The sequence below is a fragment of the Nematolebias whitei genome, chromosome 5 (genome assembly GCF_014905685.2).
Source record: "Nematolebias whitei isolate Nwh7 chromosome 5, NemWhi1, whole genome shotgun sequence".
In the NCBI taxonomy this organism is placed as follows: Eukaryota; Metazoa; Chordata; class Actinopteri; order Cyprinodontiformes; family Rivulidae; genus Nematolebias; species Nematolebias whitei.
In genome coordinates, this window is record NC_056502.1 from 17,496,810 (window position 1) to 17,513,632 (window position 16,823).

Consider the following 16,823-nt stretch of genomic DNA (forward strand, 5'->3'; position numbering starts at 1 on the left):
ATTTACCATTTTAGACTGCATGTTCCTTCCAAGTCCAGTGGGTGTCAGTGTTACAATGTGAATGCACCAACATCAGTTGCACCAGATCAAAAGGAATACCAGTTGCAGTTAGTGCTGAATGATGTAAACCAGAAAAGTGATGCAAAATAATGAAGCCATTTCAAAATGTTTCAATTAACTTAAAATGCAATTTCGAACATACCCACTACAGTGTTTCTATTTGAAATAACAAGAGCTTGACAGTTGTTGTTTTTTTTTCCAAAACGCTGAGCTGTGCTTGAGGTCCATCCGCCTAGGAAAACTGAAAATTGGTGCAGCGCACAGTGATTAGGCATGATTGGCGTGTAGCTACTAATTACTGCTTGTTATGAAGTGTGCAGGAGTGAAAACTCACAGAAGCATGAAAGATGAGTTTGACCACAGGCAGGGGCTTACCCATCTCTCAGAAGCTGACTGACTCCCACACAGCATCTCTCTTTTTACTGGAGTATTCATTTCACTGTCTCACCCACTGTGTCTGCTGCTCCCTCTTCCTCTCCCTTTTCTCCTCTTTTCACTCCTTTTCTGCTGCCGATCTTGAGCTTCCACTGCTTTCTTACTCATTTAGGGGACTCTTGCCTACAAATCCCCTTTTGTTTTTACCTCCTCTCTTCTCTTTTAGCTCGGCTCTCTGTTTTCCCTTTCTCTGCCACTCTTTCAGTTCTCACATAGAGGAATGCAGCATGAGGCGGGCTGTTTGGCTCTTCACACTTGCGACTCTGCTTCGAGGTGAGTGGCTTTAAGTGGGACCATGCTTGAAGAAGAGTTTTCTGATTGTGTTTTTGTATGATTTGATTTTTTGCATGTCAGAATGTATATTTTAGCAACTTTATTCACAGCTCTTGAAAACAATGTCCTGTTTAAAGCCACACACACACAAAGAAGATAGATTTATTTGTTTTACGAGCTGCAACAGCAGCACTCTTATATGTAATCCTCTTTACTGCGGAGTACACAGGGATGGATAGATAAAGTTCAATTATCAAAGCTTCATAAATAATTTGACTCCTCAGTTTGTGTTTAATCAGCACCCAGAGGCCCCTGTAACCAACTCTGGGATTTACATTAATGAATGCACATCAAGCAGATGAAGGCTAAAATAAGGTAAAGATTTTCCATGTGGCCATTTCCTCAGTTCCTAATATAATTAAAAGATATCAGTTAATGAGAAGCAGTAAGGTCAAGATTAGGCTCATGATATATTTTCTGAGGAAACTGCAATAGAATTGCTTGAAAAACCTCAATCAGGACCTTCATTATACAGCAAGCAAGACTAGGTTTTGCTGAAAGTCAGGCTCCAGTGGTGCACTGTTCTGCTGCACGAGTGCAAGCTTTTCTGCGTCCTCGCCACACATTTTAGCCTCGGTCATCTGAGTAGGCCTGGTGCACTTAAGGAACATGCTCTTTGGATTGATGAAGTCGAGACTGAACGTGCTAGACCTGTTGAGCAAGAAGAAGTGCAGAAGTTGAACACAAGAAACTCTACCTGTTGATAATGGAGGTTGGAGATTGCTTGAAACAGATTTATGTTCTGAAGAACTGGTTCAGTTTGAAACACAAGCAGATCTTGGAATCATTAAAAATCTGCCTGCAGATGAAAAAAAAAAAGTTATTTTACAGCAGGATGAAAAGCCTAAACACACCCAGAAGTCCCAATATACAGCGCCTCGACGCTTGCCACCTTTGGCATCTCTTGGTCATTTCTCCTAAACAGACCTCAGACAGTCAGAGCAGTCAAGAATACACAAATGAGTTCGGATTTATTGAGGAAAGCCTGCAGAAATGTTTTTGAAACAATTTCAGTTGAAACATATGAAAACTGAGTGTATTCCAGCATTTCTGGGGAATATAACCAATCAAATCTGAAATTTGTAGTTGTCTTTTATCATTTTAGAACAGATTCAATTTTAAATTTCTGCTTAAAAGTCTTCTTTTCATTGCTATGCTGGTCCAGTTCCAGCTCATTCATTTACCAGCACAGACACACAGCCTCATGTTGGTCAGTCACGTGACTCGAGCTTCCATGTATCGTGACGGGTGGAGAGTTGAACCCAGGGTGCAGACCGACACCGAGGAAGTCGAGGGGAAAATAAACAGAACTGATTTGTTGAACAAAACACAGAATCGAAGGCTGGCGTGGCAACAAAACGTACAGCAAGTGGTTTTCACTGGGAGACACCGAGGAACAGACCATGACGGCTGCGGAAAGCACAATCCACCAACGGGGAAGAAACGCAACACACTGACGCTGAACGTGGGACACCAGGAAGGCTGAACAGACAAGAAAACAGAACTTAAACACAAAGATCTTTATATACAGGGAATAAAACTAAACTCTAAATAACTAAGAGAAAACACAGACACAGATTCGGTTGAGTGCTTTGTTTACAATGAGTGCGTACCCTCATTTCAGAACTGCACTTGAATAAACAACTGGAAAACAACCGGAGTAAACTCTTTCTAACCGCCCTGTTTGATATAGTTCAGGATGACCTTTTTCGTGTTTGATTTCATAGTTTACAATGAGTACCTTGATTCTTGGTGCCCTAAATTAGCTTGAAACTCAACTTTTTTTTTGTTTGTTATTTAGCAACTTTCAAATGGAAGCAAAGAAGTAATCTGACTTTAAAGGTCATCAAAACTTGATCTTTAAATTCTCAGCTTGTTCGTGTTCGTCATCTTGGCCTTTTTTCACAAGAACGTGAGTTTGCAGGTGCTCAAACTTCTGCGCGTCGCTGCCCACAAATATGCAAAGTAAAATAAAGTGATCATTACGATGGTAAATTACCTCCAGCTGGACATTATGCTCACTGAGAGGCCAGTAATCTGAATTAACGACGCATCATCCGCAGAGTCACACGGATATTATTTAAGATCTGTTGAACACAGATTTGACATCAGTGCATTAATCACGGACTTGTTACTGAAACACAACTGGTGTGAAGTTTCAAGCATCTGTCGGCTACAGAACGGGCACTGTGTGCACGTACTTGTATTATTGAACATATTTCCTCTTACGCCCACCTCTGTGGAGCCTCTAAATGGACAGAGAATGCGTTATAAAGAATGAATCGACAATGACTCGAAGCCCCCGGTGAAGTTCTTAGAGGCAAAGAGAGAAATTTACCAAAGCTCTCGTAGATGTGAGTTCTGTGTGTGTGTCTGTCCGGGGTGTCTCCGTGTTTAATGGCCTCACTATTTCCTGCACAAAATGAAGAAGACATTTTTACAGCAGAGGAAAGCCTGTGAGTGGGCGATTAATCAGAGGACTAATTGATTAAGAAGAGCAGCAGTCTTGCTGTTCATTCCTCTTTTTATTTTTTATTTTTTGCCTGTGCTCTTTTTCAGGATATTTATTTTATGCTTCTTATCGAACATGTGTCCTTCACAGAATTACATTTCTTGGTGGTTCTCTTTTGGATAATAAAGTGGCCCTTCTTCTTGTTTATGATTTATAATCTCTGTGCAATGGAATCATAACCTTTTCTTCAAGATGCTTCACCTTTTGTCACTTTTTCTCTTCCCCCCATTACCCCCCCCCCCCACACACACACACACACACACACTCAGAATCAGTGCAGGGGCCACACCAGCGCTTCCTTCTCAAGGAGCTGTTGAGGGACTACAACCCCATGGAGCGACCCGTGGCCAACGACTCCCACGCTCTCACAGTCCAGTTCTCCTTCATTCTGATTCAAGTCATGGATGTGGTACGACTTTTAGACACTTGCTGACCACAGCTTTAGTCACTATTTTCCTGCTACAAAGTAACACTTTATAATAAGGAAGACAAAAGTTGATAAACTACTAGGGAACGACTCTGGAACGAATCGGGAACAAATCAGGAGCTAATGGGTAGTTAACCAGTACTTACTGGGGAACACACAGCCAAGCCTTATTAGGGGACTACTGGTTTGCTACCACGGAAACAGAGGATACATTTTCCATTTAGTTTCTGAATAAACCCTGCACCAGTGAGGTCACAGCTCGTAATGGTCAAAAACCTGTTTCCTAGTGATTATTGATTTTATTGGATTCTTACCACTGATTAGCAATTTCATAATCTTGTACTGTTGTCATCTTAACTAGAGATGCAGCATGATATTGGATTTTTGGCCGATATCCGATATGCCGATATGTTAAAGCTTATTCGGCCAATAACCGATACCGATATTTGTTTTCCTAGACCTACTTATAGAGACTACATAGCTTTCTCTGCTGTGGAATTAAAATACTACAATATTCTGCATGGTCTTTGTCAGTTTGGCCTGCTACCAAATTCAGATGCCAAAAAGGGGCTGAAAATGATGTAACACTAACTTTATCGCTAATATTGACCGATACCGATACCATGCCGATAATATTGTGCATCCCTAATCTTAACTATGTCTGACTATCACTTTCTCAGTACTCAGGTCTCTCTTGTAAATGAGTCCCGTAGGCTCAGTGGGATTAACCTGTATAAATAAAGGTTGAAAGAAACTTACTGAGTACCAAATCATTGTCTGGCTATTATTTTATTGATAACATTTTACAATAAGGTACACAAAATTTCCCAGTAAGTACTGGTTAACTACCCATTAGCTCCTGATTTGTTCCTGATTCAGTCCTGAGGCGTTCCCTAATAGTTAATCAAATTTTGTGCGTCTCGTTGTAGAGTGTTACCTCCTTCACAATGACAAAGAGAGAAAAAAGAAACTAAAGTCCTTGCATTCTTGAAGAAATCACCCGCCACCTTTTATGTCAGAACTTTAAGATCCTCTTATGCTGAGAAGGGACAGAGTTGTAGCTGCTTTGCTCAAACCTAACAAATGATGTTACTCTCCGTCTCATGGAATATTGGTCTGCAGCCAACTACTACTTCCTGAAAGTTTCATTAGAATCTGTAAAGTAGTTCATGAGATATTTTGCTAACAAACAGACAGTGACACCAACAGTTAATGCCAACGCTTTAATCAAATACCATGCAATAAGTAGTGCTCACATGTTTGGAAAGACTCCTAACAAACACTACACTAAATCTTAGCTAAATATCTACTATACAGCTACTTTTGTGTTGTTTTTTTTAATCTGTTGACTGTGGCGGCCATCTTGAATTGGGTTAACTGCGAAAGTAAAACAGTTGTGGACATCTCTACCAACCAAATTATTTTGAAATTACAAGTAATCCTACAGATGAACATTCCTCAGAACATGGTTTACTCATACATTTTTTTAAAAAGTGATCTTTTTCTACTTTTAAGACTCAAATCTGACGCTGTATTCAGACAGAAAATAGGAGAAATAGTTCCCGAACCTTCCAGTGACCTTTAATTGGAAAGGATGGGCAGAAAGGACAATTACAGCAGCCAGTGTCTAATCAAGCTTTTTTTATTTTATTTTATAAAGACAGCATTGAAATAGTACAAATTATCCTTTGAATCACAAAATCATTTATTATCTCATTCACTTCATGTCTTGTAAGGATGAAAAGAACCAGATTCTGACCACGAACGCCTGGCTGCAGATGGTGAGTATAATAGATAGTATTAATAATGTGGTATTGATCTGCGTAGTGGAAAGCTTTTTGCCGTATTATATTATGCACAGAATCATCCCAGAGGCTGCTGCGTTTCATTATCATAGTAATGGGTGGCTCCGCAGGATGACAGCTTCTTCCTTCCACCCCAAGCATCATCTTTTAATGAGCATCAGGAGAGGAGGATGAAAATGTGTCTACTTCATTTTTGCTGCCAAAAACCACAAATTACAATTTATGTACCAGAGAAATTCATCTTAGAAGTCCAATGAAAAACTTTGAACGGTGTTTCTGTGGGACCTTGAAACATTTACAACATGATCAGGTGCTTGCGTGTAATAAGAACCTCAGATAAGATCACATGTAAAAAGGTGTTAAATTTGTGTGGTTTTATTGTAAGAGATTAGATATTTTGCTAACAGATACTCCAAAAGGTTAATGACGAAGTTTTGGAGAAAAAATATGAGCAAACAGTTGCTGTGCTCAGAGTTTGTGCTGGGAATGACTCTCATCTACTACCATACCAGATGTTTGCGCAATATCTTTAACAAAAACTGAGTTATAGATATTTTTTTCTTTCTTAAAGATAATTAGTTGTGGCGGCCATCTTGAACTGAATTGACTCCAAAAAGAAAAGAGTTGTAGATGGATATCAAGTGACTACTTTCTGAGAGATTCACTAAAGTCCGCCCAGTGGTTCATGAGACATTTTGCTAACAGACAAAGTTGGCTCCAATAGTTTTTGGCAAAGTTTTGACAGATAATTTTGTTAGTGTTCAAAACACAGTGTGAACTCTCAGCTACCACCATATCAGATTTTAACAAAATATTTGTAAAACTGACTGAGTTATAACCATATTTATGTTTTATGAGTTTGATTAGGTTTGGTGGCCATTTTGAATTGGATTGACTCCAGAAGTTAATAAGCTGTAGAGTGATTATTTATTTAAAGTTTTAGTAAAATATGTCATGTAGTTCATTAAATATTTTGCTAACAGACAAACAAACAGAGGTTTAAGTCAGGACTATTCAACTGGTGGCCCGGGGGCCAAATCAGGCCCACGGGTGAACTCAGTTCGGCCCACCAATGGGTTGATTTTTAGATAAAACTCGATTTTAAACCATAAAATAAACTTACTTAATGACAATAACTGCTGGATGTCCGGCCCCTGAGCTCTTTGCTTAACTGTGCCCCCCTGAGCAGTTTAGTTGAATAGCCCTGATTTACGTTACTGGCCACCTTTCATGGTGGCAGATGGTAACAAAGAATGACTGAAGACTTATGCACAGTGCTGAACAAGTAGCAATCATAAAAACAACATCACCAGAAAATGACAAATCAAGATGTGGCGTCTCCTAGCAGTGGCATGACCACTACCTGCAGTGGAACCAGTCAGAGTATCCTGGAGTGAAGAACCTGCGTTTCAGCCCCGACCAGGTTTGGACCCCTGACATATTGTTGTACAACAGGTGCGTGACATGCAGATATTTATACCGTCATCCACGCTGCTCCTTCTGTTCAAACGGTTTCTTTCTGATCGTCCTTCAGCGCTCACGATAAGTTTGACGCCACCTTCAAGACCAACGTGCTGGTCAACTCCAGTGGCTTCTGTGAGTTTCTGCCTCCAGGTACGTTTGCTTCCTCAGCTGGAGTCTTCTGCTCCAAACTTGTTTTAACATTCAGAGGAAACGCTGCCCTGACAAACGCTGCAGTAAATGAAATCTGGAAACTGTTTACAGCCATTTTCCCTCTTACTTCAAACAAAGCTGTAAGCCCCTCTGTCTCAAACTGGGAACATTTACTTGGCTGAAAATTAAACTAACGTGTTTTTTTTTCCGGAAATTTGAAGGAATATTTGTCAGCACATGTAACGTGGACGTGAGATGGTTTCCATTTGACATCCAGCGATGTGAGCTGAAGTTTGGCTCGTGGACTTTTGACGGCTGGCTGATGGACATCCAGATGAAGGAGGCCGACGTGTCAGGGTACATGTCCAATGGAGAGTGGGATCTGATGGGTATGTAGTGTGTGTAGCATTCAGCTCAAACACACTTCATCTGTAAACATACTAAAGGTAACCAGAGAAGATGCATTTTATATGAAAACAAGTGTGAAAGCTGAAACTGATTTGTTCAAGCTAAAAGGAGCAAAACACTAGCTAAAAGCAGAAAAATGTTACCTAAACTCCAAAAGTACCAAAAGCCTCTCTAAAACCAAAAGTAACTAAAGTCAATAAGCTAACAGTAGAAAACCATTAGCAAAAAGTAGCAAAGTCGTAGAAAAATTTTCACTAAAAGTTCAAATAGCAAAATGCTGGCTATAAGCGGAAAGTTGAAAGTACTAGCTAAAAGCTAAAAGTAGAAGAATGGTAGTTAAAAGCTAAGGCAGTAATAGGCTACTGTAGGTAAAAGTAACAAGAGCATAAAGAAGCAAAAAAAAAAAAAAAAAATACAAAAGGCTAGCTCAAAGCTAAAATGTAAAAAGTTAGCTACAAGGAGCTAAAGTCTCAATAGAAGTTAAAAGCAACAAAACAGTAGCTAAAAGTATCAAAAACCTAATTGACTAGTTAAAAGCTAAAAAATGCAAAAGGCTAACTACAAGCTAAAAGTTTTACAAGGCAAGCTTAAAGTAGCAAAAGGCTAGCTAAAAGCTTAAAATTCATTCAGTCTTTATTTATACAGATTAATCACATTGAGCCTCGGAGACTCATTTACAAGTGAGTCCTGTTTTAGACAGACAAACAGACAAAAGTAAGGAAAAGAGAAAACATGGGGAGGGGGGGGGGGGGGGTTAAAAAAATTGTATCTCACACTCTGTCCTGGCCGGGGCACAGTATGAGAGTTGAAAAAAAAAAAAAGACCTCACACATAAACAGCAGACATAATGACGTCATAATACAGTTATACATGAGGCGGCCGGCGAGGGCAGTCCGTGGACGCTGACAGAAAGTTCCATAGTCCTGATAAGATGGTACAGTGTCTATCAGACGGTTCAACTCTGACGCAGATCCACAGATGTCCTCGGGAGGGGAGCGATAGAGGAGGGAGGGGGCAGAGCTTCTCGTTCACATAAACAACCAGAGTGAGATAGTTGGTCAAACAAGACCAAGTGGGGAACCCAAATTCAGATAACACAATTATTTTGGGTCAGGCAGACTCTGCTTGATTTCCATGTCTGCCTTTAAAGTTCTGCTGGTACGTCTCAGTGGCGATTCCAAACAGCCAAATTTTGTGGTCACACTGCCGAACCGAGCTTGTAGCCTTCTCCAAGGTCGATTCCTTCCTGCCAGTGAGTCCCAAGAGCCACACGTGGCCTGCGATTCTCAGAAATCAGCTCACACAGCGTCTGAGAGCTTAACACTCGGTACATTCCTTCATACAAGCCAGGCAGCTTTACCAAGGCCAGAACAGCTGCCAATATTTTCCGCATTTGGCGACAAACCAGGTAACCGCCGACTCCTAAAAGCAGAAATCCTAAATCCAATTATGTACATGTCTTCAACATGCTCAATGGACAATACAGACAGACACATCATCTTCCACTGTCCCCAGGAGTCCATAGTGTATCCTGCTGAGTGTCCCTTCAGGGCACGAGGGCTCTCCTTCGCCCTGTCTTCTCGTCAAATTTTTTTTTTATCAACTGCATTGGGAGACTAGCTGACCAGATCCATAATTTACAATTTGGAGGATATGTAGTGAGAGACTCCGATAGGAATCACAGGACAAAGAGTAAAGCAGGAGGGAGGACAGGAGCAGGGGGGAATGCGTCCGTCCTCGTCGAGAGCAAGCAGAGCAGCAGCTAAAAGGTGAGTTGCAAAAGGCTAGTGAAAATCTAAAAGAAGTACAAGAAGACGAATAGAGCACATACTGTATGCTGGAGCAGATTGTATTTTTTAAAACATGTTTTCATATGAAGTGAAATAAACCTCAGTGTATTTCAATTGGAAAGTATTTGTAAATAATAATTTATTTAAGTGTAAACGTTGCAATTCAATTCAATTTTTCAGTTCAGTTTACTTATATAGCACCCAGTCACAACAGAAGTCATCTCAAAAACAAATGTTACAGCACTCACCTCCGGAGTGAGCAGCTAAAATAGCACCAAGTATGCAGCTGTATTTAGATTGCAAAAATAAAAAAATACAGAAAAACAAAAACAGAACAAAAAGTGCTAAATGCTGGAAGAAACATCCATGCAGCCCTTCATTTCAATAAAGATTGTAACAATAAAATTTAAACTGTCTCATTTTTTTTCTTGAATTGGAAAAAGGTTAACGTCACCACCTTTAAAGTGATCATTTGGATCTTTGAATGATATTCACTAGAAAAAATATCTTACCTGTTGTAAACAGCTTTCTGATTGATCTTGGTTTAGTGTTTAATTCTGATCAGATTGACGAGCTAATGGCTAGTCAGAGCAAGGTTTAAAGTAAATTACTGTCATCCTAAAACAACTCCAGTCTAAAAAAATATATATTCATGTGAGAGTACTTTTAGAAAGTATTCATACCATCTTCTGTTTGCCTCAAACGTTCATTTACAAAGGATTCTGTGATTAGTTACAAGAACAAATCACATCAGCAGCTAGCTGTAGCACATCTGGTGCCACCTAGAACATGTTCAGCTGGAATATTACCATATTTCTTCCAGAGTAACCATGTAATGTGAGCGTGATGATGGTGTAAAGGTTTTTAAAATATTGCTTTCATGAATTGTTTTTGAGAATGGAGTTGTATTAAGTATTAAGACACCAGAAATTTAACTTTGATCTTAGTCCTGGTTAGCCAAGCTATTTGCTCATAAGTTCAGTTAGCATTAATGCTATTTCTTTGAATTTAGGTCATTCAAAGAGCTATCTACAACAGGTAAGATATTCATTATTCAAAACTTTTCCATTTCAAAATACATTTAACCTGATGCTTTTATGGCTTTAATAAATTTCCAGGACTGGGATAAAGATTTTCAACGTTAATATTACAACAATAAATTAGCAACAAATCTCTTTTCTGCATTTTCTTCTTTTTTTTCAGAGGTCCCTGGAGGTCGCCACGAGGTTTTCTACGACTGCTGCGCAGAGCCGTACCCTGACGTTACGTTCGTGGTGACGTTACGACGGAGAACGTTGTTCTACGCTCTCAACCTGCTGATTCCGTGCGTGCTCCTCTCCTCCATGACCCTGCTGGTCTTCCTGCTGCCGGCTAACTCCGGGGAGAAGATCAGCCTCGGTGAGGAATATTAAGAGGAGCAAGCAACGGAGTGACAATAAGAACGAGAGCATTCAACTCATAATATGAAGAACATCTTTGTTCGCACTTCGTTATAAAATAAGTTTCTTTCTGATCCACTTCTTTTGTCAGCATTTTTTTTTTTACTTTAGCGATCTGAGGAGTGAAGACAAAGACCGAGAAGCAAGAAAATCGAATGTGATTTTTAGGAAATATTAGAAAGACAGATAGATGCTTTTGGCGAGAAATCAAACTAAGCAGACAAAAATGATTGTAATTAACTCATGAACCTTCTTTTCTAAAAGTTTCTCATCTTAATTTTTTTTTTTGGCAACCCACGGCTCCCCGATGTCATCCGGCTGCCTTCAGGCATCACTGTTCTGCTGTCTCTAACGGTCTTCATGCTGATGGTTGCAGAGATTATGCCCGCCACTTCCGATTCAGTACCCCTGATTGGTCAGTTTTCTTTTGTGTGCATTGCATATTGATGTTCCTTTTTTAATCTTTTAAGGCATGGTACAAGGATTGTAAAAATGCTGACTGTTGTGCATTGCAGGCCAGTACTTTGCCAGCACCATGGTGATTGTTGGGATGTCAGTGGTGGCCACAGTCATCGTCCTCCAGTTCCATCACCACAGTCTGAACAATGGACACATGCCACGTTGGGTGAGATATACTGTACCATCGAGGGAATAACAGACTCATTTAAACACTATAAGAGACCAAGCACAACATTATTTTTAATAATGTCATCACTTCTCAACATAAGATGATCTTAGTTTAAGCCTCTGGGATGAAGGCATCATTTCTTTAAAAAATGCTGGGCCTTTAATTCGATGTGTGTCTAGAGATGAGATGTTTGAGTCTCCTTTGTTTTTTTTTGTTCCAGTGAAATGTTGTTATATCAAGGCCATATATTACATTTCTTCTTCTTCTTTAAAATGTCAAACAAGTTTATCTTTTTCCCTGTTTGGAAGTGAAATCAACAGAAGTACAGACGTCAAGATCAACACTTTATAATCAAAAGCAAACAGCTTTAGCAAAGTGCTTTTTTGTTCGTTCATTTTAAATCCTCTCATATTGCATTTTATAAAAAAGTGTCACTTATATCTGAGTGAGATGAAAGTTGTAACTCAAAAATATCCATAAGTAACTCATTCAGATGGTTTAATGTTTGATTCCATATGTCTTGATGCATACTCAATAATCCAGGTAGATTAATCTAACGAGGTCAAGTCAGGTCCTCTGGATGGATATTTTGTTGAAGCGCCTTCCTACTGATTTGGTCATTTTAACTTTATTTAAGAAATTCAATACAGGGGCGATTCTAGAATCGGACCTTTAGGGGTGCTAGCTCCCAGTGCTGACAACGTCTCTTGGCTTGAACAACATTATTGTTAGACCTTTATTTATACAGGTTATTTCCAGGGCCAGATTAACACTTCGCTGTACCCTGGGCAACAATCTTCAAGGGCCCCATCATCACGACCCCAGAATCACCATAATCAGGCAAAATCCAGAATAAATTACCATAATATACAGTAAATATACTTAAAATTCTAACTATCAAGTGTATTTTTATGTATAAAAATCCAAATGCTCATAGAACTATAAATGCTGTGTCCTCTTGTTGATGTAAATCATCAAGACTGAGTTAAGTTGAACACACTTTGAACACCATATAACATCATGTGTACTTGTTTAGCAACATGTTGGCCATTGGAGTCAGAAGCATTTGTAATGTGGTGCGGGGGGGGGGGGGGCCGACCCACGGGGGGGGTCGGGGGGTCCTCTCCCAGAAAATTCATTCCTTCTTTTGATGCTGATGCCATTTTACTTTATGTAAATAACTTAAGCTCAGTTTTCTCTGATGCCATAAATATACAAAGTAGTTGTACTTATAGCAAAGTACCACATTCACTAGTAAGAGGAGGGATAATGAGCCCTCCGTCCTGTTTTATGGACAATTTTAAGTCACACTATTCTTCATTAAGTAGATAAAAAAAACTGCAAAACTGCTAGAATCATCTCACAACAAATAAAAACTTATTGTTTTAATTAAAACAATAAGTTTTTCATATAGTCACGCTCCTTTCTTTTTTATTAATTTAATTTTTTATGTTTTTATTTTGTCTTTCATTATTTTGTGAAATGTAATTATGACACCTTTCACAAGTTTGTATTTGTATATTGTTGCATTGTTCTGTTTTGTGTTGTTAATAAAGTTCTTGAAAAAAAAGCTGATGGGCTTGTCAGCAGGTAAGGGGCGTTTACCTTCAGGACAAATTGAGATCATCGATTGGTCAGTTGCTGGCACGCCTACTGGATTGATTGACAGGTGGTGCTGTGGAGGATCCGACTCAGAAAAAAAAAAAAAAAAAAAAAAAATCAGCTGCAGCAGCCTTGGTGGGAGGAGGCGGGGCGGCCCAGTGCAGCAGTGTCTCTGTGCAGCAGGGCTCCAAGTCAAGCAGGAGATAACCAGATATTTTGCTTGTGCACTCACTGCACTGGGCCCCTTAGAGATCGTGGGCCCCTGGGCACTTGCCCAGTTGCCCATATGGTTAATCTGGCCTTGGTTAGTTCCTGTCTGTAAAGTGAGGGGACACAATGGTGGGGGTGGGTGTCTGGGGGTTCTCCCCTAGAAAATTTTGCATAAAGTAGATGTAATTTCCTGCATTTTGGCATATTTTAACAGATTGTTAAACATCTATCTATGTTTACCTACATAAGTAAACACTTGATTCAATAACTATTTTAGAGTTAATGGCACAACAAGAAGTAGCCTGACCAACAGCTCTCCCTGTGTGAATAGAGCACAATTCTGTCCTGCATGCTGCTTGTCATCACATTTTTCAGGGGTGCTGAGTTAAAATTTATGGGTGCTTGGACACACCCAAAAAGAGGCTAAAATTGCCACTGCTTCAGCACCTTATCTACTGTAAACAACAGTTTAGTATTTATTTTAGTTCAGATGCTCATGAAAAAAATTTCATCGGGGAGTCAAGCTAATGTCAACTCAGGACAGAGTGGAATAAACCAGCAAATCTCTGCCTTCAACATTAATTCAAGCTAAAAAATCTCATATTTGATCTAATATTGAATATTTTTATACCTCTTTACTTGAAACTCTTGCTGACTAGGGCATTATTATCTCTTATACCCAACATCTATGTTGCTACACACATAAAGCATTAATGTATCCTGCTGATCAGATTAGCTCTTTGTCTTTCTAACATTTTTGCTTTTGTATAATCTGGCTCATGCAAATTTCCTCACTTCAAATGAGGAGTCACTGCTAATCTATGGAAGCATACACAAGTAGTTTCTGTGCTAGCAACACAGATGTTGCTCAGAAAATAAAATAATGACAAAGTTAACGACTGTCTCGTGCAAAAAGGAATGATGTTGAAAGTATTGAGTTTCTTATCTATGAGGAATTGTTTTGCCCCTTCTTGTTTTAGATGGCAAAAATGAACTCAAAGCAGCTCTTAGATGACATGAAACTGTGTCCTCCCCAGTCTGACATCACTCTGACTGCCTTCTACTGCAGATAAAATGCTGACTACTCAAGAGTACTCCACACAACCCCACTTAAAATAAAATCTGAACTATTCCTTCAGCTGTTCACCACTGCAGAAACATCTGTGTGTCACTTTCAGTTGCGATTTGGCTTCATGTGCTTTATGGATTTTCAAATTCTCTCTGATCCATCAGGTGCACTTGGTTCTGCTGCAGTGGGTTCCTTGGTTTCTGCGTATGAAGCGTCCAGGCGAGGGAGCGGAGCCAAATCTCTCAAACTGCCAAGCAGACTCTCGCAGCAAGACGTTGTCCTCTCCTACCACCACAACCACCACCACCATCCCCACTCCAGCCCCATCTGTCCTCCCACAGAGCCTCAACTCTCTGCAGGCGAGCCTGGCCCAGCTCAGCCACCCACTCCGACCAAATTTCCACACCAATACCCTTCCTAACACGAGCCACAGAGACCCCAACCCCAATCCACACCTGCAGCCTAATGGCCACCTGCCTTACATGGGCTTTCAGACCTTCCAGACCACTGCAGAACTGGAACCAGCCCAGAGGTGCAGAACCACCAGCCATGGGAGGAACACCAGAGGAGAGGGAGAGGAAGGGGCAGCAGTGGGAGGAACAAGTGGAGATTTACCAGCACAACAACACCTCCAACCTTCAAAGTTTGGGATGCCCCCATTGGAAACTCTTGCATCCCCTGACCCTGATCCCTCCACTGCAGCCCCCTGTGGTGTAGAGCCGGAGGGAGGGAGATCAGCACCTCTGCACGCCCAGAGCGGGCTCATTCGATCTGTAGCAGTGGACAACCAGCTGCAGGCTCTCCTGGTGGAGGTGCAGTTCTTGGTGGAGCGTGTTCGCGAGCAGGACCGTCAGCTGAGCGTGGCGGAGCAGTGGCAGTTCGCTGCAGCCGTCATCGACCGCCTGTGCCTGGTTGGGTTCAGCGTCTTCAACATCATCTGCACCATCGCTATCCTCATGGCTGCACCCAACTTTGGAGTGGCCCTGTCCAAAGACTTCCTCTGAAAGGTTTTAGAAAGAGGTGGTGGCATTAAATCTGATGGAAGCACAACAATTGTCACTTTAAAAGCTGAAACTGTAGACGACAAATCTGGAACTTTACACTTTCTGATATTTACTCATGCTCCCATTTATCCTCCTGCTCTCACTGATGTTTGTGAAGGATCTTAATTTATTTAGAAAACTTATATAAAGTAGTTTTTAGGGTAGAGTCTCACAGAAAGTTGATGTGTAATTTACATCTATAAAAATGTGAGTTCACTCAATTTGTTAGGGAGGATGCTCAACTGAGAGCAATTCAGGATTTCATTAAAACTGCATTTTTGCTCATCTTGTTTATCTGGAATTCACCTATAAATCTTTAATTATACTGATTTCTGAACAATGGTCCGTCAGTTTTCTCACAACTTGTTTCATTTATTATGGGCCATATTTTAGTTGCTGTTTTTGAGTCACATCTGTGATTTGAACTCAGGATATTGAGTTTAATCACTTTTCTTTTGAACTTTTATAAAAAAAATTCAACTACCAGTCATTTTTCATAAAAAATAATGTAAAAAAAAAACAAAAAAAACAAGCATAAACAACAAATGAAGATGCAGATAATCCAGGACTAACAGTAATGCTGAGTTAAAGTTCTGTTATTTATATACAAAATAAAGATGAGGGTTAGAGTTTATAAATGTATCTTTTTAAAATTATGAACAATAAATATCTAACCTGTTCCGGACAGTTCTTGAAATAACCTCAATTTGAAGAAATACAGTTGTTTGCTGCATTTATGTCAGAAGTTGAATTAACGTCATTCCTGACTTTACCGTGTTCCAGCTGCAACTCAGAAAACCAGTACGGTTAGCAACTGGCTGTGCTCAGTGACCAGACTAACTACTGTTATCAGTACAAGCTGGTGATGTTGGATGTTTTTGTATTCTGTGCATTAAACAAACGGCTCCAGGTGACACTAATAGTGGTTGGGAAGTGCTACATGTGTGACTCGATTACTGAGATGTAAACAGTCAAAAGTTAAAATTAAAATTTATTACTGCAGCTAACGCAGCTTTTCATGTGCGAGTCAGCCATATTGGATTTTTGAATCTCCCACTTTCGGAGTCAAAATTCTGATGTTGAAGGGCACTCCAGTTGATTTTTATCATTTGAAACTAATAAACTCTTCTGAGAACAAATGGATCGCAGCAGAATTCAGACCGGCTAGCTAACGGCTAACAGCTAGTCTGAGCTAACACCAAAATGGTTTGCTGCCAACTTAAAACAACTTCAAAACTTTCATTTCAATTCATATAAAAGTAATTTAACAAACCTTTTCACTGCAACCAATTTTGTGTTAAACAGTGTTTCAAATTTAGTGATATTTCAGATGAAAGTGTTACAGCTAGCTACTACTAGCTTACAACAATTACAGACTGTGATGTAAATATTCATCTAAACTTCCTACGATATACTATATATATATATATATATATATATATATATAT

The 16,823-nt window shown here is 39.9% G+C and overlaps 2 protein-coding genes across 2 annotated transcripts in view; one reads left to right on the forward strand and one right to left on the reverse strand.

Annotated features, from left to right (window-relative positions):
- Positions 1–439, reverse strand: part of adar (adenosine deaminase RNA specific) — a 20,454-nt gene extending 20,015 nt beyond the window's left edge. Inside the window, exon 1 of the mRNA XM_037676634.1 lies at positions 395–439. Within this exon, the coding sequence (XP_037532562.1) occupies positions 395–439 (45 nt within the window). The remainder of the gene's footprint in view (positions 1–394) is intronic.
- A 268-nt stretch (positions 440–707) lies between these two features.
- Positions 708–15,371, forward strand: LOC119410021 (neuronal acetylcholine receptor subunit alpha-7-like). Its single transcript, XM_037676925.1, has 10 exons — positions 708–768; positions 3,610–3,749; positions 5,504–5,548; positions 6,918–7,027; positions 7,107–7,186; positions 7,408–7,575; positions 10,588–10,782; positions 11,152–11,238; positions 11,339–11,448; positions 14,497–15,371. The coding sequence occupies exons 1-10, from the start codon at positions 723–725 to the stop codon at positions 15,334–15,336; spliced, it is 1,821 nt and encodes a 606-aa protein (XP_037532853.1). The 5' UTR covers positions 708–722; the 3' UTR covers positions 15,337–15,371.
- The last annotated feature ends 1,452 nt before the right edge of the window (positions 15,372–16,823 follow it).